General features: G+C 41.8%; 1 protein-coding gene across 1 annotated transcript; it reads right to left on the reverse strand.

The window, feature by feature from the left end:
* Positions 1-368: 368 nt before the first annotated feature.
* On the reverse strand, positions 369-27,361 carry caln2 (calneuron 2; the record flags this gene model as incomplete). Its single annotated transcript, XM_080866984.1, has 5 exons — positions 27,223-27,361; positions 18,501-18,644; positions 16,509-16,621; positions 4,929-5,082; positions 369-496 (listed from the first exon to the last, which is right to left on the reverse strand). Exons 1-5 carry the CDS (start codon positions 27,338-27,340, stop codon positions 369-371), a joined length of 657 nt encoding a protein of 218 aa, XP_080723110.1. The 5' UTR covers positions 27,341-27,361.

The following is a 27,361-nucleotide window of genomic DNA, read 5'->3' on the forward strand; positions in this document are numbered from 1 at the left end:
ATTTTCGGTAATTAGAAAATCAAGTTTAAAGGGTGGTCTTGTTCTTGAAAACAACAAAATAATACCCTCCCCCCTTAATTTCAGTGTTTTATATAAAAACAGAATTCTTTTGCAGTTCAGGTTCCTTACGATCAGTAAATCCAGTGACTCTATGTGGTGACATCGTCAATACAACTCCTTTCATTTTACTTATTTTACTCATTGTCTGCCTTTGTAAGTTCAGTTCAAATAAAACTTAAAAAAACAAAAAAACAAAACTCAACTGATTGTTTAGAGAAGTGCTTGGGTTGTGGTCCAGCTTTGGCTGCAAAGACAAGATGTGAGGTCATGGCTGTTCTGTCCACTCCCCATGCTCACAGTGCAATTGGTTACTCCATGCCGTTCCGCAGCATCTGATTGGCTGCGATAAGCATGACACTGATGATGAAAGCCATAGCAAAGGCGCAGATCAGGCTTTTCCTGACACACGTTTGCCTATTCTTCTTCTTGGGATGAACTGAGAGAAGTGAAAAAAGAAGAGAAATGAAGAGATTATTATAATTTGTCTTTTTTTTTTTTGTACATCTTATTTTTTGTCATGGTAAATTCAGTTGCTACTGCATTCAGTTTGAAAACAAAGAAATAGAAACTGGACGTTCAAATGAATAGTCTTTGTGACTTCCTGTTTTAGTTAGAAGTCACTCACTTTCATGCACTGTGGTTTGTTTTACTTTCTCCCCGTGTTTTTCCCACCAATTTTGTGCACCACCTGTTACTAATCTAATCCATCTCCCCAGTGTACATATCCCTAGCTCTCCAGTAATAAGCTCCCAGATTGTCTCGTTCCGCTCAGTCGTCAAGTTATCAAACAATTTACTTCCTTCTGTGTGGTATTCTCCTCATTTCTTTGATTTACTACATGGGTTGTCTGTCTGTTCCTCTTTTTTTCTCCCATTACATCTTCTGCATTCTTTGCTATGCCAAGTGGCCATCTGTATATGACCTCAACTTGGCAAAATATTTGAGGTTTGGATTTTATCCTGGCCCTGGTTGCCTCTATTTGGGTCCTTCTGTCATGTAAGGTGTTTGCTTGACATTTCGGGAAAAGAGCTCCCTTGCAGGGAGTTAAACCAGAAGATCAATATCACTTTTATGTTAGGAATTAGGTGTGGAGTCAGAGCTAAGAGGCAGTCAGCTTAACTCACCCTAAAAGTCAGGTGAAACTACAGCATCTCTAATGCTCTGCCATGCTTTAAAATTTGTACCCGTGAATAACCTTCTAACATTCGCAAGCAGCAGATACTCGAAGTCAACACAGGTGGCCAAAAATAACACCTGGTGAGTTTTATGGTTGCTTGTAGGTAAAATTGATCGGACAATTTCTTGGAAGGTCTTTCTTTTGTGTTAGCATATATGCTAAGCTAACCACTTGCCGGAGCTAGCTTCACACTAAGATCACAGGTGCAAGAGATATCTCACAAGAAAAACAAGCACAGTATTTTCTCAAAATGTTGCATCATGGTATGAAACAGGTAATAGATAGCCCCCTTGGTTTTCTGCTGCTCTCACAGTTGATTGTGTCTTTAAAAAGAAAAAACAAAACAGTTAATTGGCTTTATATGGAGGCAGGCCTTGTTACATGCTGATCTGGTGATTTATAATGGCTATACAACCGCGTCTTGGTGTGCAGCATTAAAAAAGAAGTCAGTGGATGTTCTCACAATCTCAGTGAGGCAGTTTTAGGGGATACAGTCTCCCACCCATATGCAACCTCCATGATCATATAATCAAAGCTCATGTCAAATCTAAGTGACTTCCACTAGCTGAGTGAAAACTCCAACATATTACCAAAAGCTTCAAAATGCAACTAAATGGACCTTTGAGTTGAGACTGTTTTAACACGGCATTCAAGAAAGAATGTGTGAAGGTTTAGAAAATGAAGTCTGCGGAACAATAAAGGTAACGGGCATTTTCTCTCCAAGTGTCTAATGGTCTTCATGAAGAATTCAGCTTTTACCATTTTAACCTGTTCCTCGGGAGACATGTTGGTTCTTTGACTCAAACAAATGCAGGTGAAGTAGCAGCTAACATTTCTGGTTGCCATGTTTTGCAGCTTATCTCGGTGACCCAGATCGTCGAGTTGAAGCGTCTCCAGTGTAAAGACAATCAATTCATCAGAGGCAAAAACTGGTTACAACGCACGCAAAGCTGCAAAGCAAAAACAAAGACAAGAGGCGCAAGGTGGAACTTTTGTTCTGCTTGGGGTGTTTGGGATGACAGGCCCCTGCTTTCCTCCTTAAAGACATTATCTTTGGAGACTGAGAGAAAAAGATGAGCAGAGACAGATGTGTCCTCCAACAGGCCTTGAAGCAGGAGTAACAACCAAAAGTTTCCTTGCTGTCAGCCTGCTTGTCTCAGGTTGTTAGTATCACACACTGCATCAATAAATCAAGTCAGCGCTCAGACTTGGGGATCTAAGAGGAACTGTGAAAGGCACTGGGGTCCCACTGGACAGGACGCAGATGGGAACGAAGCAGCCATGAAAGAGGGAAGCTGAGTATATGGGAAGAGGGTTAAATGTGGAGAGGTGTACAGCTGTCCTTTAGAAGTGATGTCTATACCTCTTCATGTCTTCTACATCCTCCCCCTGCCTATTTTCCCACTCTCAACATTTTTATACTTTCCATTTTGCTCTCCCTAACTCCACGATACAGCCTTCCCTCAACACCAAAAACTTCGTGAAAGAGAGTGCCAAGCCAGCAGTTCCCTGATCCTCTTTAGCCTCTTATCTTCTGTCCCTTCTCTGCTTAGTTTCACCATTTCCCTCCAGCTGTCTCTTTTTAAGGTCTCCCCAAGACTGAGTCCCAGTGGATTCATTAAGGCTTTCTAAGTTTTTCAATGTGTTTGATCTTTCTTTACCTTTGTCTTAGTCTTACTCAGTGGATGTTTCACAGCAGACAGGCAATTTTGGGCTCTGCAGGGTCAGGTTTAGGCTTTCATTTCCCTATTCTCCCTACAGCGACATAAGTTGTTCATAGGCTGGAAAAATATTGCCTGTCTTTCAGCTGTTCAGTCAAACATTTAGCAGGGCGTCAATCTTCAATCTGTCTTACTCCTGGCTTCAAAAACTTACAGACATTAATTTATGACTGCAGGATGTTTAGATTTTATCATCTAAATATTACTTCAGCAGTCTTGATTTTTCATAGTCTTTTTGACATGATCAACACTTTACAGGTGAAACTTCTGTGATGGATATAGCAACAGATTAGAAAATGAAGGATTTCACCTCAAAGTTTTGCTAAACAACACTTAAAAGGTTGCTTCTGCGAGCCTGAGGATTCACCCATAGCACAGTGCTATGTAGTTTCCACTTTGTTCCAGTAGCACTAAGTTTTCTCCTTTCCTCAGACTTTTCATTTCTCTTAACTTTATTTCTCGTGAGCAGCTGGTTTGCTCTGGCACATCATGACTCCCAGTCAAGTCCCATAGCACATTCACTCATTTGTTGAAGTTGTTTTGATTCAGTCAAAAGACTGTATTTAAAGCAAAGGTTTTAGAATTTTACTTGTTGCTGTCGGCTATCTGTACAGTCAAACCTGTCTTTGCAGTCAGAGGAGTTAACCTTCTTTTGGCTTAAGCACTTCCACATCAGCCAAAAGCTCACATACAGTCCATGATTCAGTCCTTGGTTTAGTTTGTAGACAATGATAAGCTGGCTGACAGCACACACTTGCATCAGTGGCTCTCTCTAGACATAGTCAAAATGAAACCAGGGCAGCTGTCAAGATCATGTCTGACTAGACAAGCAGAAAAACAAAATCAATGACTCTGTGCAGGTAAAGTGTGCACGAGGGCTCCTGTAAGAGAACTGATCACTGCAATAATCCTTTGCTGATGGTAAATGGCTAGTATAATGTTTGGAGTGTTGCTTATTTTCTTACACACTGCTGAGATCAGACGACTCGTGCCTGTGCCTCAAGTATGAAGGCATAAAGCTCACCATAGCGAAAAAGTCTGGAATCAGAGAGCTAGCCTGGCACTCTACAAAACTCCACACCTAAACCGTAAATACAGCTATTTGTGGTGTCATGGCAAATAGTTATGAGTGTTATCGTGTGCTTTAATTATTTGCTTGAGACGTTTCACTGAGTTTGCCAAGCAGACTTGAGGAAGTCAACACACAGTGTTCTGCAGCTTAACCGCTTCATTTTGTGTACTGATAAAAGACAGAAAACCCCCCAAAACAAAACACACCAAACTGTGAGTGTTAGAGGCTTTTTGGGTATTATTCTTTGCAGACAACCAGGTTAGCTGCCAAAGTGAAATTGCATTTCTTTTTTACTCCGTTTACTCATCCATTTAACTGTGGTCAAGTTGGCCAGAGGTATGATTTAGTTTTGTCCAAAACAATAAGTAGCAGCTGCCTTATCTGTCTTGTTACAGGCATTTTGGTGAAGATTTTTCCACAGTCACTGAAGAAACAAGTCAGAGTTTGCATTAAGTTAGCTCACAGCAACTTGTACAGATGTCCTGATCTTATACATGCTGACCATGTTTTTCTCTTTCCATTTTTAATGAATATGGCTAGTTAGCAATGCAGGAAGATGATGCCCTAATTTCCATCCTCCTGAGCTCTGATTGGTTGATTATCTCTCATAAACAGCCACCAGGGATAATCCAGAGATGTGGAGAGAGAAAGAAACTGGTTTCCCCCTGCTTCTTGTCTAATTGCCTCTTGGCTGTAGCTTCATAGCACACAGTAATAAAAGCGATATTGATCTACTCACCAGGCTCTTGGCAAAAAAACAAATATGTGTACTTTGGATTGTTTAATCAGTTCGAATAAGCATAGTGCATGTTGTTATTTGAATCATTAAGAGATTACTGTTTACTGCCCAAAACACCTTTTTATACCAACAAAGTTTCCACGAGAACTGCTTCCTCACCTCCCTCATACTCAGGGCAGTTCCCTGAGGTTTCATTGAGGCTTTCCTCCTCGGTGATGATAATGTTCTCTATGTCCTTCATTGTCAGGTGGTCCCGGAAGGCGTGGAACAGCACCTGCTTCAGCTCATCCAGAGACAGCTGCTGCATGTCGAACTGCAGGGGCACACAGCAATCAATGCAGATACACAGTCAAACACAGGCCGACTTCACGAGGGCAGATAAATATAGAAGAATGAGGTGTAGGAAATGACGCTATATATAAATATATTTTTAATTAGTCAACAGCGTAACGCAGGGATACAGTATGTAGGTAGGAACTGTGTCAGTTGTAATGTAAAGAAAACTGGAGCTATTTTTGGTGCATGAGTCATGATATGATCCTGTTTTTCCTGTTCACATGTATAGGCGGAGAAACTGGCATGTTGGCTTCCATGTAGGTGGTCGTTTTGTGTAATTGTTTCATATTATTAATAAGGGTATCAAATATCCATGACTTGAAGTCTGAATCTTTGCCTCTGTCCAACATCTATTCTACCCCCCAACCACCCAGGGGCTCAATCCAGGGATACTCATGGACATATCCCTCAAGCCCAGCATGCAGGCCTAGATTATTTACCTCACTGACTGCCTGAAATACAATCAGTCGCTTGGTTTAGCACGGCAGATGGACACAGAGAGGCAGGCATGGCGAAGACGAAGAAAAGAAGGGTTTGATGGAGAAAGGAAGAGAGAGACACAGAGATAAGAAAACAGGAAAGCACGATGAGGTCAAAGAAAAGGGAGATGTGTGAAGTAGTGGGAGACAGATGGAGAAAACAGAACTGGCAGACAATGGTGGTAAAAAAGTAAAAGAGCTGCGTTTGTGAAGAAGAGATGGGGCGATCGTGGCTCAAGAGTTGGGCGTTTGCCTTGTAATCGGAAGGTTGCCGGTTCGAGCCCCGGCTTGGACAGTCTCGGTTGTTGTGTCCTTGGGCAAGACACTTCACCCGTTGCCTACTGGTGGTGGTCAGAGGGCCCGGTGGCGCCAGTGTCCGGCAGCCTCGCCTCTGTCAGTGCGCCCCAGGGTGGCTGTGGCTACAATGTAGCTTGCCATCACCAGTGTGTGAATGTGTGTGTGAATGGGTGGATGACTGGATATGTAAAGCGCTATATAAATACAGGCCATTTACCATTTACCATGCTCATTTTAACGAGAAGATAATCCTGCTCTTGCTTTACTGACTTGCTCACTATACGCTAAAATACTAAAACCAGTGTGCTTTATGACTAATGACTTTAGGGAAAACCACAGATGTTGAATGAAAAGGGGAGGGAGGGCTTATAAATGATTTTAGAAGCATGACTGTTAGATTTGTATTGTTGATTGTCATTTATGCTTAGAAATATCTACTCATATATGCTTATATGCTTTGTGTGTATGTAGACGTCATATGTTAATGAACCTATGTATATTCATGTAACCTCAATAAAAGAGCAGCGTTACGGGGGAGTGGACGAGAGCAACTGGGGTCAAGCGAAGGAACGGCGTTTGTCCAGTTCTCTCCCGTGCAGGAGAAACATAAAGAACTTTGCCTACTCGTGTCTTGCTTTTGCTGTGTAGTAGAATTGTCTTGAACGTTCCAGCGAATAGGTTTACGCTGCAAACCTATCAATGACCTTGCGTGAAACCTAAACATGTCTTTGGGACTTACAAATTTTTGGTTAATCCTTACATCACCTGCCTGGTCAGGCTTGAAGTTGAGGCCCATTTCTTGTTTAATCGACAAGTTTCACATTTTGGGGAAAAAACAAACAAACTGATTTGCTTTCTTTCTGGAATTTCAATGTGCAGTCTCGTCTCTGTCCATTAAATATGATGCTAAAGCCAGTACATAGTTCGCACAGTGATATGGAACAAAGGGGGAACAGTCCTTTGCCAAATATAGGCTTGTATAGCTCACAAATTACAGAGTCAGAATAAAGGTTTTCCCATTTCCAGACATTAGTGAATACAGCTGTGACAGCATATTTGGACAGATACTGTATGAGAGTGGTATTAAGCTTTTTTTTTAAACTCTGTGTCAGAAAATAATTGATTTATAGCATCATCTTCGAGATGTATTAGTGAGTCTTGTCCTGACTCTGAGATCATTCTTTGTCTTTGTTATTATTTTTTTCTGTGTCCTGTTGTATTTTGTCATACTTACACTTCCTTTCATTGCCTGTCCTGCCCTACTGTCTGTCACCTGTGTCTAATTGTCCTTCATTTATGCGTTTAGTAGCCTCTCCTCTGCCTAATTGCCTTTGTATCGTGTGTCATGTTCTTCAGCATTTCTCTTTGGAAGTTTTTTCTCCCTTAACATCATGATGCTCAGTAGTGGTCCGAGAACGGATTTGAGAACTAAACATAACAGGAAGAAGAAGTTTGATTTTTGTAGTTTTTTCCCCCGCCATGGCCACTACTGAAGCCGCTGATGTCAGGCCTCTCTTTTCCACGGATGCATTCCCAGTGTCCAATCTAAAACCAGTTCCACACATTTCCACTGACTAAAGACGGTGCCAAAAAGCCGGCACCAGCATGGCATCACAAAATTACTGGGCCCAAAATCAGGATCGATGCCAGCAGTGGATAGAGGAGGGGCAAGAACATCTCAGATGATTTGCAAATATGAAGATTGTTTAAGCTTCTGTTTCTATTTTGTGCATTTAAGCGTTGTGCTCATGTTTTGTATTTTATCTAGGTTCCTAAATGCTAGTGCTTTGATTACACTGAACATTTGAAAATTGTTTTGAGAAGGAACAAAATTCTGTGTCATAAAATGAATTCCTTTTGGTATCATAAAGAAAAAAAAAATCTTACACATAAAAATCCCCAAATTATTAGCTAATTTGGGGAATTTCTGATTTATAACAGATCTCAAGACTGCAAGAAAAGAAAAAAGTGAATCATAACTGATATATTGACCCATTAATAGAAATGTCCTTGAACAGGCATGGATACACATGATAACAAGGACTTGTGTCAGGTCTTTATGTATTTTGCACGTCCACTTCTCTGTGCTCTGCAAATGTGTATTGATTCCAATCTAACTGTTCGTCTTGCCTTTCCTGGGGATTTATGCTTTAATTATGGAAACATGCATTTGGATGCATACTCGCACACAAACCCACACAAATGAAAGCAAACTTGAGACACTGCAGTAAATAACTGCAGACACAAAACTGCACAGACAGACACCCTCTCTGGGTTTCTATCTCATCCTCTTCTCCCTCTCTCACACACACACACACACACACACACACACACACACACACACACACACACACACACAATTCAACACCCACGCATGCAGATGCTTTTATTTGGTTAGCTAAGGTAAAACAACCCATAGGAGATTATTCACAATTTGGCAAACATGAAACTAAAGCAACTTTTATTTTCAAAAGGACAAAAGTGACAGGAGTGGGTAAAGATAGAGGGGCTGTAAGACACAACAAACAAGATTCAGTGCAGGGGTATGAGTTGTAATCATCTTAGCCAGAGCTGAAAAACAAACTGCAACAACAAATCATAATTCCTGGCTTAAATAAAACTGTCACTCTACCACCCAAAAAGCTGGCAGTGGAACAGGGATCCATCTTCACATGCTTTTCTTGATTTTTCTCTCATTTCTTTCCATGTTGGGAATTTTTTTTTCTTACTTCAATGAAACTCACAGAGGGAGCTGACTGCAATGTAAAGTACCTTCAGGCAAATTTGTGATATTGGTCTATGAAAATAAATTGTCTTGACTTCTGTTAAATTTGCAATTAGCATAAAAAAACCTGTTTAGACTTTTAACTGAATAATGCTGCCTTGTCTGGTGCTCCAGGGCAAATAAATAGGGTTTGGTAGCAGCAGTTGGAGGGCATGAGCTGACTGACTTCTGCTATCTTTCTTGCCATAGCTGTCTCTAAATTGAATAGATACAAGGAAATGGAGGAAAACCTCTTCGGACTGCAGCCGCAGGACAGACGACATGACAGGTGAGGCAGGAGCATGGAGAATGTACAATGTTCCTGACTGTCTATCGACTGGGTGAAATCCACAGTGGTACTTGTTACTAAGCAGCAGAGTGATTTCTCCTCCTGCCAGGTCTCTGACATCCCCCCTCCCCAAACACACACACACAATGAAGACCAAGAGTTTTCCTGTCAGAGCATTTTGTCTTTCACTGACTGAGCTCAAATATGTCATTTGTGTGTCTCTCTATATAGAAATGTGTGTTTGTATGTGAGTGAATGGTTGACAGAGAAGCAGCAGGGGATCGCGAGCAGTGACCGGTGACATATCGAAGGAGCCAGGACACATCAATCAGAGGAACAGGTGCTTACACGCCGTCCTTCCTTACTAATCCTCCTGTCCTCGAACAACACAGGCTTGTTTCGTCATTCGTCCACCTGCTTCGTCTTCTGACCCTTTCTCTAAAAAGTCACCCAGAGCGACATCCCGAAAGCAATGTTTCTTTTATTCTGTACACTTCCCCCTCACCACCTAGTTCTTCTGTCTTGCAGCAGTGCTGTCACAGTTAGGCGTCATCTTCAAGTTCAAGTAAAGTTTTTGGTTTGACTGCATGTGGCAGTGCAAAATTGACTTAAAAAAGGCAGAAGCTACAGTCAACCAGAAATGAATAATAGATAAACAAGAGCCACGGGAACAGAAATCAATTGCAGATGTATGTGAGGGAATAAAACTGAAAATAGGAAAATTCTCAATTGAAAGTTGCTGAAACTCACTAGGCACCATACTGGTCACTTTTCAAACACGTGTTAAAGTAATCCACTTAATCTCACTGCACTTTAAAATATGGGGAAGCAGGGACACAACATTTTTAAAACGCACTAATCTTTGCTTATTAGAATGAACACTGTGGTGTGTTTTTAACAGCTGTAGATGCAGACAGTCTTTCCTTTGGGTTTCAGTTTTCATTGATAAAATAACTCACAGCTGGCTACGCTTAAAAAAGATGAAAACTTAACAAGTTGATGATAGAAATTTAGAACCCTGACTTAAATATCAGTTAATATTTTTAATGAATATTTGACACAGATTAATCATCTCTTTGACACATTACATGACTTGAATGAATTGAGTGCAGTCCCTGTAAAAATTCATCTCTTGTATTTTAAATGGCACTGACTCCAGAGGTGGCTAAAGTACACACTTTCTTTACTGAAGTAGAAGCACAGACACTTGTGTTTAAAACAAAAACAAACAAACAAAATAATACCAGCACATGAGAATGAAATGTCATGCCAATCTAAATCTATTGAATGTACTTAGCTGGAATCTCTTATGTAAGACACAAGCAGGGAAATAGTTATATTTTCTGCCTACATTGTAGATGGGTGACTATTCAGGTGCCTCCTGAATCGAACCTACAGAGAGGAGTGCTCCAGGGTGCCACCAATTACTCACCCGTGTAGTTCCACTGCAAACCTCACTGTCACTCACACTGAAATCTAAATGGTGCAATCTACCTATGCTCGGTGTGTACACTCTTATGCATCGGGGAGGGGATTCCACATCGTGCCTAGCCCCTCAACAAGCGACCACACCGCCACTAAAGACACAGCATAAAACCTTAAACAAATTAGTAAAAGATAAAACAAATACACCCTAAGTTACAGTACTTTATAAAAGCAAGATTTAAAATACAGAAAATAATTCTGAGTAAAAGACCATAAAACCAGGACTCAGTCGAGGCCAGTCCATAAACGTTTGTAAGATAACAGGCCACAACAAGACAGAATAAAACCGAACAAGACCGCAGCAGTATGGCACAATCCACTTTCTAAAGGGCGATACTAAAATGAACAGCTTTCATGAGCAGACCTGCAGTGCTTAGCTGCCTAACGGTCTCAGCTACCTTGGATGGGAAAAGACTGCCAAATACCTCCATGTGGTAGAGAAGCGCAGCTGTTTCTTATAGGGCCTCTAATTAGCAGCTGGGAAGGTGTGGATGTTAGTGCTGCATTTGCGGACATCACGTAAAAATCTACTTCACTACATTACCTTTATATCTAACCTCTCTTCTTCCTGTCCTGCCCTGTCTTTCTTACATCTTTCTCCATCTCTGAGAGAACTTTTTTCTCTGGCTGGGAAACAGAGTAGCTACAGACACGGTGAGTGACAAACTGCGCACAAACAGTCTGTATATTTGCTGATATTTCTTGAGCTGCATTTGAAATGTTGCATTTGAAATTGCCTGCCACTTAAAAAATGTTGCTCCCTTTATACTTGCTCCTCTTCTGTAGAGCTAGCTAGATACTCACATACTCCAAACTAGAGATGTACCGATCCGATATTACGTATCGGTATTGGTCCGATACTGACGTCAATTACTGGATCGGATATCGGAGGGAAATAAAAAATGTAATCCGATCCATTAAATATCAAAAAACCTCACAAAACTTGCAACATGGCGTAACTCGGCTCATAACCGTAGCACGTCGGAGCAGTGTGCATCACGTGATAGAGCGGCCATCTGGCATTTCATCTCCAAGGAAGTTATCCCAGAGAGAAGTAAAGCAAGTGCGTAAGTTCGTCTCTGAATGTTTATAAAGCATTTCCGCGTTAAGCTTAACAACCGATATATGGAGCGACTGCCTCTTCTCTCTCCCTCCCTCTCCTGCTGCTACTTCAGTCATGAAACTGATCAATGATCAGCTGATCGGCTTTTCTGTCAGGAGTCCATCTCTCTTGTTTGTTTTTGGCCCACTTCACACCAGAAAGAGGAAACCAGCAACTGAACAACAGCAGCACGTTTAAGCTTAAGCTGTTGTTAGAATTTATTTAATATTACTTTGTACACCAGGATCCTTTTCTACGTAGCTGACGGCTGGTAACTGTGCAGGGGCGGATCTAGCAAAGTTTAGCCAAGGGGGCCGATAGGGCATTAACAGGGAAAAGGGGGCACAAAGACATACTTTTCTTTCTTATTCTCATTTAAAATGTCTAGCTTTTATTAAATAATTATCTGACACCCAAAGTTTTAATTTGATGTAAAATGAATAGAAGTCCATTACTGTATATAGTAACTATTAAGTCTAATATATACCCCAGTAAGCTTTTCCTTTGGGAAGGTACCATCTGTGCAGTCTGCAATTCTGTTAAAGAAAGATGTTGAATCTATTTAATTATTCTTGAAAAATAATTGATTTCTGTGCATTTTCTTTTCACACTGCATCAAATTAAGGTTGATTACGTCGATTAAGTATCATGAGGTGCAGCGTGAGGGGTAGTTCCCTATTTTGTTTTTGCTTTTTTGTTGCTGGGAGTTGGAACCCTATCCGGTCGTTAAGTCTGACGTCACTAGCCGTGTCTGGGCCTAAACTCCGCTGCAGGTCCATATATCAAACGATCACTATGGCATTACTGAGAGTTGAAAAACTGTCTAAAGTCTTTCATCTTTAATGAAATGATCAGCGTTCTGCTCTACCAGGTGTAACAATTGAGTTTAACATCCAGGCATCCATGAAAACGGAATTTATGACATTTAACGGAGTTAGAAGTTAGCAGGAAGTTAGCTCGCTAGCTTCTATCTAAATACAATATAGCATGTCCTGACTGCGGGGTTTTGGAAACAAATTAAAACGTACAGCTCTGTTATCACTTCCAACATAAATGAAGATGGAAAACTAAACAGCAGTGACGTTTGTAAGGTTACTGAAGTTTGGCTAGCTGGTATATAATGATGTGCTACGTGACCGCTAGCGACACAGCTATGTTAGCTTAATATAAACAAGCTAACTTTTTTTTCCACTCGATAAAAGTTAACGTGAGTGTTCTCGGTGGTCAGGAACAAATGTAATCGCATGGCAGGATGCTGTAAAAGGACCAAACTTCAGCCACGAGAACAACTGAGATAATCCATCCACAATACGAGGTTAGTCATTCATATACTGCTGCATGGGCTGGGCTGTAGTTACATCCTAGGGTTTTAAAAACTGAGCTTAAATAAATGATTAGCGGTAATAAAAGCCGAGGGAGGTCAACAGTGATCACTGACTGTTTTAGGAGCTTTTTGAGATCAAATAGAAGAAAATACAAAACATTAAACATGTTAATAAAACAAAAGCCATATTAAACACAGACTACTTTAGGCCCGGAAGTAGGATTCGTCATGTCATCACTTAACGACCGGATTAGTTAGGTTGCTTAATATTTACGCTAAGTACTCTTTAAAATACCAGAATAGGGAGGATGGAGTAGGTTTAAGTTTATTAGATTGATCAGTATTGCTGAACTATGAAAATTTTTTTTTGCATACAGGTATAACAGAATACCTTTAGTCTTGTTGTTTTTTTAAACTTGAGTATGACTTTGATCATCTGAAAGGCAGGACTCCTGCTGTGTCAAACATTACTTCCTGAAAAAAAAAGAAAAAAAAAAGAAGAAAAATAAATAAATAAATAAATAAATAAATAAATAAATAAATAAATAAATAAATAAATAAATAAACTTCAGTATGAACTTATACAAAATGCAGCAAGATAAAAAAAACAACAGTTTTATTGATTAAAAAACACTATATCGGATTCATATCGGTATCGGCAGATATCCAAATTTATGATATTGGTATCGGACATAAAAAAGTGGTATCGTGCCATCTCTACTACAAACACAACTTACGGATATCTACACAGCTCTGAAGTTTGCCCTGCTGAAGTGTAGATTTTACTACAGCAAAGTAGAACCAAGTTCAGTCTCTTGAAGATTTGCAGGAGTGTTAAGTAACACTTATTATTACACATATTATTCTGTATGTCAGCTGCGATACACACTACCTAATTATTTTTGTACAACTTGAATGAAAAACAACAACAGCAACATTTGACTTCAGTACCAAACACAACAATTTGACAATTGTTGCAAACATTTGCACATATACTTTTTCCACAGTGAAAACAAAAACAAGGCTACAGCACATTTTACCTGCAATGCCTGGAAAGAATCTGCTGACAGATTTTGATGACATACGATGCTGCTTTCTGAAAGCTGTTGGGCTCATCAGCTATAATTCACAGTGAAGTTACAACTACATGTATAGCAAGAAGTATAGCAATACACAATTTGAGATGTTGTTTTTTTATTTTTAATAAAACATGATGTTTTAAAATAAGTCACTTAAAAATCGTTTTGTTTCATTTAACCCTTTACCTCTAATGAATAATCTAATCCTTTCTGTGCTCTCGATTACCTTTTCTTTCCTACTTAATCTTCTTTTTATAAACTATATCTGTGATATTTTTGTCTCTTTTCTCTGCTCCCTGCCTACTCTGGTTGCCCCACTGGCTCATAAACCTTGCATGCCTCATTACAGGTTTGGGCTTTCTACTCTGGTGGCCAGTGTTTGGGTCCTGTCATCACTGTAACATCACACTATACATGGTTTCTGCAAATGAGGTTAAACATGCTTTGGTGGCAGGAGTAGCTTAGGTGGTTGAGCAGGCTGGCCATTAAATGTTGGGTTGGTTCAATGCCCGATTCCTCCTGTCTGCATGTTGTGCCTGTGAACATGAATCCAGGAAATGCTCCTGGCATGTTTTGGAAAAATGTGGAAGCCCATTAGGACAAAACATGCCTGCCAAATAAATGTAATGAAAGGCTGGCCACAATCATAACACGATGGCGATCCCACAGACCTCCTTCCCACTCGCTCAGCATAAACATATTTCTCATAAGCTATAAACACTGTTAAGATATTGGTTTAAAAACTGTTGTTTGTAAGTGACTGTCTTTAGGTGCTGCAGCTTAATTTGCAATGGAAGAGTGGGTGCTAGCTTTCTCAAATCTAATTTACTGGCTGTCAGAGCGAATGCGGTAACTTGATTCGGGAGTTTTTCAAAGCAGATATCTAAAGCTCAGTGAGATCGCACTCACACCACGCTACAGTGGAAAATCAACAGTGAACCAGAGGAGTTTTTTCAGAGGTACACCAAACAAAAAGAACGCAGAATCACACGACTGCGCAGAAGTCAATAAACAGGTACGCACGGCAGTTCCACTCTCCCCAGTGAAACCATCATGCATCTCTCAGAGCGCAGATATTATTCGAACATACTGAACTGAGTCATTATGGCCCATCACAATGTATCCATCATGGCGGACCTCTTCCATCTCTCTCAACATGATGGCTCTGCCTCTTTTCCCGTCTCCCACTGAGGTCTGTGGAAAATAAACAGGCTCACAAACACACACACAAAATCCCCCCCTTTTGCTTTTCCTACATTGTTTTGCTCCATTCTCTCCCTTGTGCTTCTTGACTCTACTGTCATTTCCCCCATCTCTTCTTCTTGTTTTTGTGAGGTGAACATTTCAAATCACCCTTGAGATGCACACTGTCTGCGACCTTCACAGTTTCTCTTACTCCGTCTGTCACCCCCTCCCCCCTTTTTTTTTTTTCTTGTGTGCTTTTCCTTTGTACTTCGATATCTTTATGTGGGGCATCCCCCCACACCACCCCCACAAACTCCCCGCTTATTGTCCAGCTCTTCTCTCTATTCTGTCATCTCTTTCAGCCTCTCTGGCTTGCACACTGTCTGTCTTGCTCCATCTATTTGTCAGAGATTCAGCGTGTCTCATTTATAAAAGGTGTTCTGTTTCACACAGCATTCCTCGTTTTAAAAATTGCCTTTTTTTTGGTTGTTGTTTTTTGCAAGAATTTTCTTTGTTTTGTGAATGCGCGTGAATGGCTCATTGTTTCACCAGTTATATTGTCTAAAGTAACTGAACATTGAAACCTAGGATGAAGAATGCAAATGTGGCCCTGTGTGTGTTTGTAACCTGAAAGGCACACACACACACACACACACACACACACACTTCTTCATTTCAATGAGTCACCCTGTTTCTCCTCTCATTTGACTCAAGGAAAGCACTGAACAGCTTCCTGAGCACTGTCGCTGTGCTCATCCAACCGTCCTCGCACTCAGCCTCCTCCCTACACATCAAAAGCGCACGTACACAAACTCAAAACTTTGCACTTTTCATTATTGTTGCATGTCTTACCTACGAGGCACAGAAAAAAGACTCGGAGAGAAGCTAATTTCTGTCTACAACAATTTTCAAAAACAAAGTAAGCACATGCAAATGAGCTTTATTTACTGTGGTGCCTAATTTGAACAGTGCATCCCCAAACCCCTCATTATGATAATGCTCTCTGCAACACATTAAATGATAAACACATGTATGCCCCAAAATCTCCAAAAACGTACATAAAGAAACACACTTAATTCTCAGCAGGTCTCTTTTCCTTTAAGACTCAGATCCAAAAAGGGGGGGGAAAAAGCTATGCAAGGGAACAGCAAAGGCAGGTAGGGGGGCTGAGAGTGTATTTTGTATGTGTGTATGTTTTATGCTTGCCTGCAGAGTTCTTGGAGAAACTAGGGCTGTTCTCAAAGATGTAAGACTTGTTCTGACTGTTAAAATACATAGTCAGAGGTGAGGCGGAAGAAGTAAGAGGAAGCATAAGGGATTGAACTGATAAATGATGAGGAGAGTGAGTGATGAGCAACAGACTGTTGACCAGCTGGGAGGAGGAAGCTTTGTCTCTCACCTGCCAGAAGATGTTGTCAATGGTGTTGCCTAGAAATCCTTCTCTGTTGTCAGATGACAGCAGCTTGGGCCCCAGTATCGTCATGAACTCCTCAAAATCCACCTGGCCGTCCCCTGCAGGTAGACAAACACACACACAGAAAAAGAGGAGCAAGGAGACAGACCAGCACAAAAAAACAATCAGATACTGAGACAGGAAGGATGGCAAAGCAGAGTTAAATAATGCATTTTATGACAAAGTTCATTTCTTTCCAGAAACAAAGGAGATAGATCAACAGATGGGTGTGTGCTTTCATCCATGACGAGCACTCGTGCAGCATCGGCCTTAATTCACCTTTCGGATACAATGCGTGGACCTGCACGAGTGTGTGCCTGTGTGTGTCTGTGTGACTGATTTTTGTGACAATTCAGGGATCATTTGGCAGATTTAAATTCAAAAGAGACAACTTTGCGTGTGCTTGCATTATGTATTCTGCAGCCGTATGTTGTTATAGATAACAGTCAACAGGCAGCGCCCCGTGGAATAAATACACGCACTATGGCAGCACATTGTAAACACCATAAAACACCCAGACTTATTACACTGTATATTGCCAATATTGATTTTATGACCAGTTAAAATTGTTATCTAATGTTCGGATTATTACGTGTTATCGTAAGGAGCATATTAGACGCATTAGTAGTCTGGACAAGGTGCGGTAATGTTGTGTGAGAACACCGTTGTGTGTGTCAATTATTTTTTTTATTCCCTCCTGAAAATTATTTGTAATTTGGAAGATATAATAGAGAAAAAAATGATTCAAACAATACCCACAGATAACGCTAGAGAGCCTGAAAATGTTCTATAAACACACCAACAATTCAGTATGTTGAATACAAAATTAAGTTTTTGGTATATGAAGTCATTCTTCTGAAGAAAATATATCTTCCTATACTTATTACAAAATTATGCATTTTTTGCAGTAAATGTCTTATTATCACTTTTAAATTATTTTTCAAAAATGACTAGGAGATTACAGACCCATAAAATAAACCATTATCTTGTATTATAGGATACTGCGCACATGAAAGAGCATCAGCTTGGTTCCAAAGCCTGACTACAGCTTCTCAAAAGAAATTTGAATTAACATAATATAGAATAATCTTATTTTTTTAAGACTATATGCCTAAAGCTGAGGGAAAAGGATAATGCCGGATATCAGAGGATCAAGAATGCTTAAGAACTGATTTAATTATACATATAAAATACATCCGAAGAACTGCGCAGGTTTTCTGACACCTTATAAAATTTCTCATTCTTAAAATAATTTTGCCTTTCAGTGCTTTATGAGCGGTGACATGGGGATGATAGCAGTCAGGGGTAAAGGATTTTAAAAGAGATACTGTCTCTCAGCAGAACAAATGGCAGTGCTGCTCTCAAGCTGCTCATGGACGCAAAAAGCTTCTAGCTTTGACCTTTGATATTTACAGCGAGCCGTGAAATCAAGAGCAGGCTGATAAGAACCGGCCGAAAGACTGACTAGCTGGTTTGTGATTCAGGGACTGCTGATGAGAAATTGCGGCCCTCTGAGAATTTACAAGCAAAGCAGGAGTTTAAGGAGGAGGCAGGTTCTCTCTCTGTTGTCTCCAGGTGAATTAATTTTAGATAAGTGACCACCTGCTGCCATTTAGGCTCTTCAAAGTTTGAAGGACACTGTAACTAAAACTAAAACCCCTTTTTAGCCTCAAGCAAGTGAAAGAGGAATTAAGTTCTGCAAGACTGCATTACTTAAGTCATTTACACTTCATTAAAAATGCAACACATTTAAACATAATGATAAGCTTCTCTCTAAAAGGATAACATTACAACATTTTTTATTCCAATATAAACACAAATATTTTATGTAAAACAGTCGCACATGCAGAGTTGCACTCTGTGTTTTGCATATGTGAAAATGCATGGTTTGCTGCTCCATGCATGCACCCAAGAGTGTGTCCTTATGTAGCATCTTACCATCCATGTCCAGTCTCTGCATGATGATGGCTAACTCCACTTCACTGGGCATGTAACCCAGGGAACGCATGGCCATGCCCAGCTCCTGTTTGGAGATGAAACCATTCCCATCACGATCCAGAACACGGAATGCCTCACGGATCTCTGCGCAGCAAACATACAACACATCGCTGTGCATCACTGTCAGTCTCTCAGCTTCTTTATCTTGTTTGAGGAGATAAGACACATGTTTTAAAAGTTAAACCTACACACTTATCATAGATAAAACTCTCTGTAAATATTTATCTTGTTGAGGTCAGTTGGGAATAAAGTTGCAAACTTCTTAATTTATGTTATAAGCTGGAAACTGAAACAGCCAGTGAAATCTCTTTATTGGCATTTCCCAAACCTCTTTCTTGTGTTTATATTAAATTATGTTTTGTTTTATTCATTTACATTAATTCATTCATATTTAAGTTACTTTGATTGATACGCAAAATGCAATTGCGTTAATAGTAATTGTTTCTGTCTCTGGGAACAAAGCAGCATGGTGTCGATTAAATGTCTAGCAGCTGAACTGCACGGATTGTTCATTAAACAAGATTACCATGAACCACAAAAAAGTGGCGAACATCAATATTTTTCACATCAGCAATCGATCAAATGCCTACTTGTACGTTAAATGGGTCACAACGAGTGACAGTCAGTTCCTCTCAGCTCTATAGAGTTTCTGCTCACATTTTTGAATTTCCAGCCTTAAGCGTGACTGTTTGCATTCAGTCTCGCATGCTGCTGCATGATGCAGCTGTTTTCTGCATCGTAGCTTCCCACCTCACAATCTACCACATCTCACAGGTTATTGGCCGTAAAACAACAAATATGACCTTGACCTTGAGCATAATATGGGTGATCATTGTGTTTAAGTGTGATTAAATTCTGGGCAATGCTGCAGAAGGAGCAGTAATTCTTGTGAACTCCTGACAAATGAATGAATGGATAAAGATACAATGAAGGTTCTGTATGGCATGGGCTCACTGGTCATTTGGATGAATGAGCTAAAAGGCTTCCTTGACCTCTTTGTGCACAACCTGCTCAGCTCCAAACAGCAGACAGACAAATTAGCTGCTAACTGATGGACATGAAGCGGCAGGACAGAAGATCATTGAGAGTTTATAGAGACAAAAACAAAGTCCAAACGAAAAAAAAAAATGTATATCTATCTATATATATATATATATATAAACACCCAGCACGCCCCTGCGGGCGGTTTATCCTTCAAGCTCGGGTCCTCTACCAGAGGCCTGGGAGCTTGAGGGTCCTGCGCAGTATCTTAGCTGTTCCCAGGACTGCGCTCTTCTGGACAGAGATCTCCGATGTTGTTCCCGGGATCTGCTGGAGCCACTCGCCTAGCTTGGGAGTCACCGCACCTAGTGCTCCGATTACCACGGGGACCACCGTTACCTTCACCCTCCACATCCTCTCGAGCTCTTCTCTGAGCCCTTGGTATTTCTCCAGCTTCTCGTGTTCCTTCTTCCTGATATTGCTGTCATTCGGAACCGCTACATCGATCACTACGGCCGTCTTCTTCTGTTTATCTACCACCACTATGTCCGGTTGGTTAGCCACCACCATTTTGTCCGTCTGTATCTGGAAGTCCCACAGGATCTTAGCTCGGTCATTCTCCACCACCCTTGGGGGCATCTCCCATTTTGACCTCGGGACTTCCAGGTTATACTCGGCACAGATGTTCCTGTACACTATGCCGGCCACTTGGTTATGGCGTTCCATGTATGCCTTGCCTGCTAGCATCTTGCACCCTGCTGTTATGTGCTGGATTGTCTCTGGGGCATCTTTACACAGCCTGCACCTGGGGTCTTGCCTGGTGTGATAGACCCCAGCCTCTATGGATCTTGTGCTCAGAGCTTGTTCTTGTGCTGCCATGATTAGTGCCTCTGTGCTGTCTTTCAGTCCAGCTTTGTCCAGCCACTGGTAGGATTTCTGGATATCAGCCACCTCCTCTATCTGCCGGTGGTACATACCGTGCAGGGGCCTGTCCTTCCATGATGGTTCCTCGTCTCCCTCCTCTTTCTTGGGTTTCTGCTGCCTGAGGTATTCACTGAGCACTCGGTCAGTTGGGGCCATCTTCCCAATGTATTCTTGGATGTTCCTTGTCTCATCCTGGACTGTGGTGCTGACACTCACCAGTCCCCGGCCCCCTTCCTTCCGCTTAGCGTACAGCCTCAGGGTGCTGGACTTGGGGTGAAACCCTCCATGCATGGTAAGGAGCTTTCTTGTCTTTATGTCAGTGGCTTCTATCTCCTCCTTTGGCCAGCCTATTACCCCAGCAGGGTACCTGATCACGGGCAGGGCATAGGATCTTGTTCTTACCATTCAGCTGACTCCTCAGGACTTGCCTGACCCTCTGCAGGTACTTGGTGGTTGCAGCTTTTCTAGCGGCCTCTTCATGGTTCCCATTCGCCTGCGGGATCCCCAGGTACTTGTAACTGTCCTCTATGTCTGCAATGTTGCCTTCTGGTAGTTCAATCCCCTCAGTTCTGACTACCTTCCCTCTCTTTGTTACCATCCGACTACACTTCTCCAGTCCGAACGACATTCCAATGTCATTGCTGTATAGCCTGGTAGTGTGGATCAGTGAATCGATGTCTCGTTCACTCTTGGCATACAGCTTGATGTCATCCATGTACAGGAGGTGGCTGACAACTGCTCCGTTCCGTAGTCGGTATCCGTAGCCAGTCTTGTTAATGATCTCACTGAGGGGGTTCAGGCCTATGCAGAACAGCAGTGGGGACAGAGCATCTCCTTGGTAGATCCCGCACTTGATGGTGACTTGTGCTATGGGCTTGGAGTTGGCCTCTAGTGTTGTACGCCACATCCCCATTGAGTTCCTGATGAAGGCTCTTAGGGTCCCATTGATCTTGTACAATTCTAGGCATTCCAGTATCCAGCTGTGGGGCATTGAGTCATAGGCCTTCTTGTAATCAATCCAGGCAGTGCACAGGTTGGTCAGTCTGGTCTTGCAGTCTCCGCTGACTGTTCTGTCTACCAGTAGCTGGTGTTTTGCGCCTCTGGTATTCTTGCCAATTCCTTTCTGTGTCCCGCTCATGTATTGACCCATGTGCCTGTTCATCTTAGCCGATATGATGCCTGACAGGAGCTTCCATGTAGTACTGAGGCAGGTTATTGGTCGGTAGTTGGAGGGGACCGGTCCCTTCTTGGGGTCCTTGGGGATCAGGACCGTCCGACCTTCGGTTAGCCATTCCGGGTGTCTCTCGTTAACTAGCAGCTGGTTCATTTGTGCTGCTAGACGCTCGTGGAGTGCAGTCAGCTTCTTTAGCCAGTAGGCGTGAACCATGTCGGGCCCTGGTGCTGTCCAACTCTTCATACTGGAGACCCTTTCTTGGATATCTGCCACTGTGATGGTTACTGGATCCTGTTCGGGGAGGTTGCTGTGGTCTGCCCTCAGATCCACTAGCCACTGAGCATTGCCGTTATGGGTTGCGTCCTTCTCCCATATGCTCTTCCAGTATTGCTCGGTCTCCAGCCTTGGTGGTGCTGTTCTCTTATTGTTCCCTTGCCACTGAGAGTACACCTTTGCTGGTTCTGTGGAGAACAGCTGGTTTATTCTCCTGCCTTCTATCTCTCTGGTGTACCTTCTCAAGCGGCTGGCCAAGGCTGTGAGTCTTTGCTTGGCAGTTTCTAAGGCCTCAGGTATGGACAGCTTGCTGTATTTCTTATGCACCTTCTTTGTCGCACCTTTCTGCAACTCCGTTAGTTGGCTAACCTCCCTCCGTGCTACTTTGATCTTGCCCTCTAGCCTCCTTCTCCATGGAGGGTACTGCCCCTTGTGGCTGTTCAACTTGTAGCCAAGCATCTCACTGATCACTGCTGCCGTATTGTAGATCAGCTTGTTAGTGTCGGTAATCGTGGTTGTAGGTATCGTCCGTAGTGCTGCATTAACATCATCTAGCAGACCTTCTGAGGGTACTTCACGTAATCTTGGTAACCGGCTACGGGGGATCCAGGTTTCAAGCTTGGCCATGATCCTATCTTTCAGGTCAGTTCCTCTCGCACTTAACGATCCTTCTCCTATCGCACTTGGGGCTATGTACCCAATCTCGGGTGGGGGTGATGATATCGCCCCCCTGACCTGGCGTCCTGACTCCTCCTTGCCGTAGCATTTGTGTTGTACCTTGTCAATCTCTAGCTGTGAGAGCAGTCCCTTCTTTCGAATGTTGGAACACTGAGCTACTAGTTGTTTCGCCGTCATTGTGGATGTTGGGTATCGAAGAATCCATAGGTCCCTCAGCCTATTCATGTAGCCCCTTCCGCCAGGGTTACTTGCGTAGTAGCATTCCAACAACGCCCTGTTTTCGTCTCTTGCCCACCGATGCCTTCTTGTTATATATATATATATATATATATATATATATATATATATATATATATATATATATATATATATATATATATGTGTGTGTGTGTGTGTGTGTGTGTGTAATTTAACCCAACAATTTCTGTGCCACAATCAATGCTAATCATTTTAATCGCAGGTCAAAGTCATGTGACTTATTTGAAATGTTGTCAGGGAAACTAAAATACATTTTAATGTTTTAAATATGAGGGCAATCCGGTTGTTCAGTGATGACGTGACGAATCCTACTTCCGGGTCTAAAGTAGTTTGCGTTTAATATGGCTTTTGTTTTATTAACATGTTTAATGTTTTGTATTTTCTTCTATTTAATCTCAAAAAGCTCCTAAAACAGTCAGTGATCCCTGTTGACCTCCCTCGGCTTTTATTACCGCTAATCATTTATTTAAGCTCAGTTTTTAAAACCTTAGGATGTAACTACAGCCCAGCCCATGCAGCAGTATATGAATGACTAACCTCGTATTGTGGATGGATTATCTCAGTTGTTCTCGTGGCTGAAGTTTGGTCCTTTAACAGCATCCTGCCATGCGATTACATTTGTTCCTGACCACCGAGAACACTCACGTTAACTTTTATCGAGTGGAAAAAAAAGTTAGCTTGTTTATATTATGCTAACATAGCTGTGTCGCTAGCGGTCACGTAGCACATCATTATATACCAGCTAGCCAAACTTCAGTAACCTTACAAACGTCACTGCTGTTTAGTTTTCCATCTTCATTTATGTTGGAAGTGATAACAGAGCTGTACGTTTTAATTTGTTTCCAAAACCCTGCAGTCAGGACATGCTATATTGTATTTAGATAGAAGCTAGCGAGCTAACTCCCTGCTAACTTCTAACTCCGTTAAATGTCATAAATTCCGTTTTCATGGATGCCTGGATGTTAAACTCAATTGTTACACCTGGTAGAGCAGAACGCTGATCATTTTATTAAAGATGAAAGACTTTAGACAGTTTTTCAACTCTCAGTAATGCCATAGTGATCGTTTGATATATGGACCTGCAGCGGAGTTTAGACCCAGACACGGCTAGTGACGTCAGACTGAACAATCGGATTGCAAACAACCCGCTCTCTGGTTCGATTTAACAACAATGTTCATACCGTCTCCAGCCTCATAAAATGAAAAACTAAAAATGCAATTGTGAGTCATCAGATGGTGTCAGGGAGATGGACTAATCCATGGGAAAGAAATTAATCATTAACAGGATTTAGCAGGTTTGTAGCTGGTGCTGAAAGGTGCTTCCCTGGTGTTGATAACAGGCTTCCCCATTAACTGGAAGTGCCACAGACAAATCAAGGTGAGAGTGATCTCCCGCCCTCGCTCCCTTTGTCCCTCTCTCCCTGTTCTTGCTCTTTTACATCTTTGTGTACTTAGTGTATTTTACAAACCCCGAGGGAACTGTCCCAATCCCTCCACGCAGCACAATCACCACAAGAACTGCCAAGAGCATTTCCGACTCTCTCCTCCCACATAAAAGGCTTACTTCTATCTTCAAATTGTAAGTAAACACACGGCTTGCAAGGCATCTATCTTTTCATGCAGCAGAATTACTCAAACCTCCGAGGACCGTCTTACAAAATACATTGGTCAATCTCGGGGCTAATTACCTGTCAATCAGTTAGCGCTGTCTGAGAAGAGGAGGGAGCTCTGATTTGGAGTTAGGGGTCGAACTCAACGACGCTATAAAGACGACAGAGGTGGGACAAGCTTTGCAGGACTTTATCTAATATCTTTTAGCGAGCAAGCATTCAGTGCGTTGCGGATCTTTTTTTGCTTCAGGGGTCGGAGCGGGTGCCATTTCACCTAGCGTTCTGCAAATCTTTACAGAAGGAACACAACCAAAAGCACAATTTCCCAAAGACTAATCCCTTTTTCAAACCTTAAACAATGAATTTTACATGAAGTTCATCTCTCTGTGTCTCTCTCAGGCCTCGTGTCATTAATATTCTTATCCTGACATGCAGCTCCTTCCTTCCTTTGTGTATTAAGTCAGCCTCAGATCTGTCTCCTATGCCTGTCTTTTCACTGTCAGTTGCGTGAGAGCTGAAGTTCAGTCACAGCCCCCGCCTAAGCCTGTAAATATCCCCTACGGCTGATAACTAGACTCAAGCACCATGCCACTGCCTCCCCCAACAAAATAAAGTGAGAAACAGAGGCGAGGGATTGGGAATGCGGGTGAATGTGCGGCCTCCCAAAACAAAGTGAAATGTATTTGTATGCAGCTCAACAGTGAAGAGTAGATTTTCAACAGGGTACAAATGAGCTAGTCCCTGATATATTACTGTGAAATGCCTGCGTGTGTTCGTGTGTTAGGCTCCAACCCTGCCTGTGCATGACTCGGTATTATGTGGTCAACCCCCAGGACTATACATGTTCTTGATGTGATTGATGAAATGCCTTAAAACTAGAGAAATGATAGGAGGGATCTACACAGGGGTGATTAACTAGCTTTCTATCTGCAGTAACAGATGATCCTAGAAGAACCTTCAGCATCTCTCTGAAGTGGGATTAGGAGTTTTCAAATGCTGGCAGCATATACCACTGATATTTGGTCCACATCAAACAGTCCCATTGCTTACAACGAAGCTGTAGCTGACAGGCACTAGATAAGACCACATCAGGATGTCTGGAACCTAAGAGTCCAGATTCAATTTATATAAAAGCTCTACACACGGCCAGACTACTTTCACGTTCTTGCTGCCCTTGACTAACAAGACACAGACAGAGGCCAACCAGACTAATGATGATGAGACGTTTTACTGTACCTGCTCTGCTCGCAGTAAAGCAACTGTTTTATTGAACTGGGTTGAGTTTAGTTGTGCACAAGGGACGCTGGATTAAAAGATTTATACTACAAAGTACTTCATACTAAAGCTCATTCGAGCAAGCTACAATGGGCCACATGTATAAGCACAAACAAACAGGCACAGTCAGAGAGTCAGAGACAAACGCTCATGCTCTCATTCCTCGGTCTATGGCAGGATTAGCTGTTTGTTTCATATCAAAGCACAACCACAGGGTAAGAAGTCTTTGTTTTTTACACCTGGTCAATCACATCAAATCAGGACCCAGATGTACTGCATGCACAGCACGATTTTGGATCGCTGCAGAAAAGCTGGCACTCAGTGAAGTGCGCCCATGATGTATAAATTCAGTAAAGGCCAGTTTAAAGGAAAACCCTATTTGTTTTCCCAGGTTAAAGCACAATAAAGATAAATTTTCACTCACCAAAGTAATCGCCGGGAAAGAAAAGCATAATTACGTCAGATTAGTTGCCATTTAATTTACCAGCACTACTGGCAGTTAGCACCTACAGGGTTGATAACGATCAACCCTGTAGGACACATCTACTGTTTATTTTGGATGTCGAATTTGATTTAGGAAGTCTTTCTTCCTACTGTGGTGAATGTTTATACGGTTACATGCGCATCAACACAAGAGTCGAGGCAAGTCTTGGGCTGAAACAACCCAGCATTCACTAGAGAAAAATAAACAGCCTGCACATTGCAGCTCTTCATCAGACCTTTATGAGCCAGACGCTCAAAAAGTTAGTTTTCATGATGCAATAAACAGATAAAACTTGGGCCCCACAGTGGGTTAGATGTTGATTCTTGTGTTTATAACATGGCTGCAGTTTTATCACTTTTCTTTCGTGGTCCTTATAAATCTGACTAACTGTGGGGATTTGTTTACAAAGAGTCTATGAACCAGTTTAAAGGGAACACTTGCTGTACTGAATCCATGTTTTTTTTTTAGTAATGTTGCTAGATTCCTCATAGTAGATTAAGATCTTAACTGATAAAAGTATTGGTCAGAGCTGCAAAAATAAACCTCCTTAAAATAGTCTTTTTCTGGTTATTTACACACACAAACATTACAAAAAGGTGTATTTTTGCTCAAATTATTAATGTGTAGCGTTGCTTTCCAAGAATCTATTTGCCACATCAAAGCCTTTGGTGTGAACACGTAACATCAATTTTCATGGAAGATGAATTTGAATTGAAAACTTAAATTACCATACCAGTATCAACTGGTCATATATACATTCTGTCAGACACTGCTTCCTTCTGAGCCCATTGAATTGATTTTATTTCCTGAGCACTATAATTGGAAACCAATGAATCCAGTCAAGCTCAGACAAAGTGGCTAAATGGAAAAACTTTTCCTCTGGAGACTTGGAGCAGTGTAACTGCATTGTTCTGGCAGCGAACCATTAATTGCTAGTACCTCACACTTCATTCTGCATCCCCACACACTCCCCCCTTCTCTCGCTCCCTTTGTCAGCACACTCACCTCCCAGCTCCTCAGTGGAGAGGCTGGTTAGCTGGAAGGCTTCGTTCCCCTCTGCCAGGGAGCTGCTCAGGTAGTTGTCTGGATAGAGCAGGCCCGCCCGCACATGGTGGAATGGCATCTTCTCCCTGCAGAGCACACA

This window comes from Rhamphochromis sp. 'chilingali' (genome assembly GCF_963969265.1).
Source record: "Rhamphochromis sp. 'chilingali' genome assembly, chromosome: 19".
In the NCBI taxonomy this organism is placed as follows: Eukaryota; Metazoa; Chordata; class Actinopteri; order Cichliformes; family Cichlidae; genus Rhamphochromis; species Rhamphochromis sp. 'chilingali'.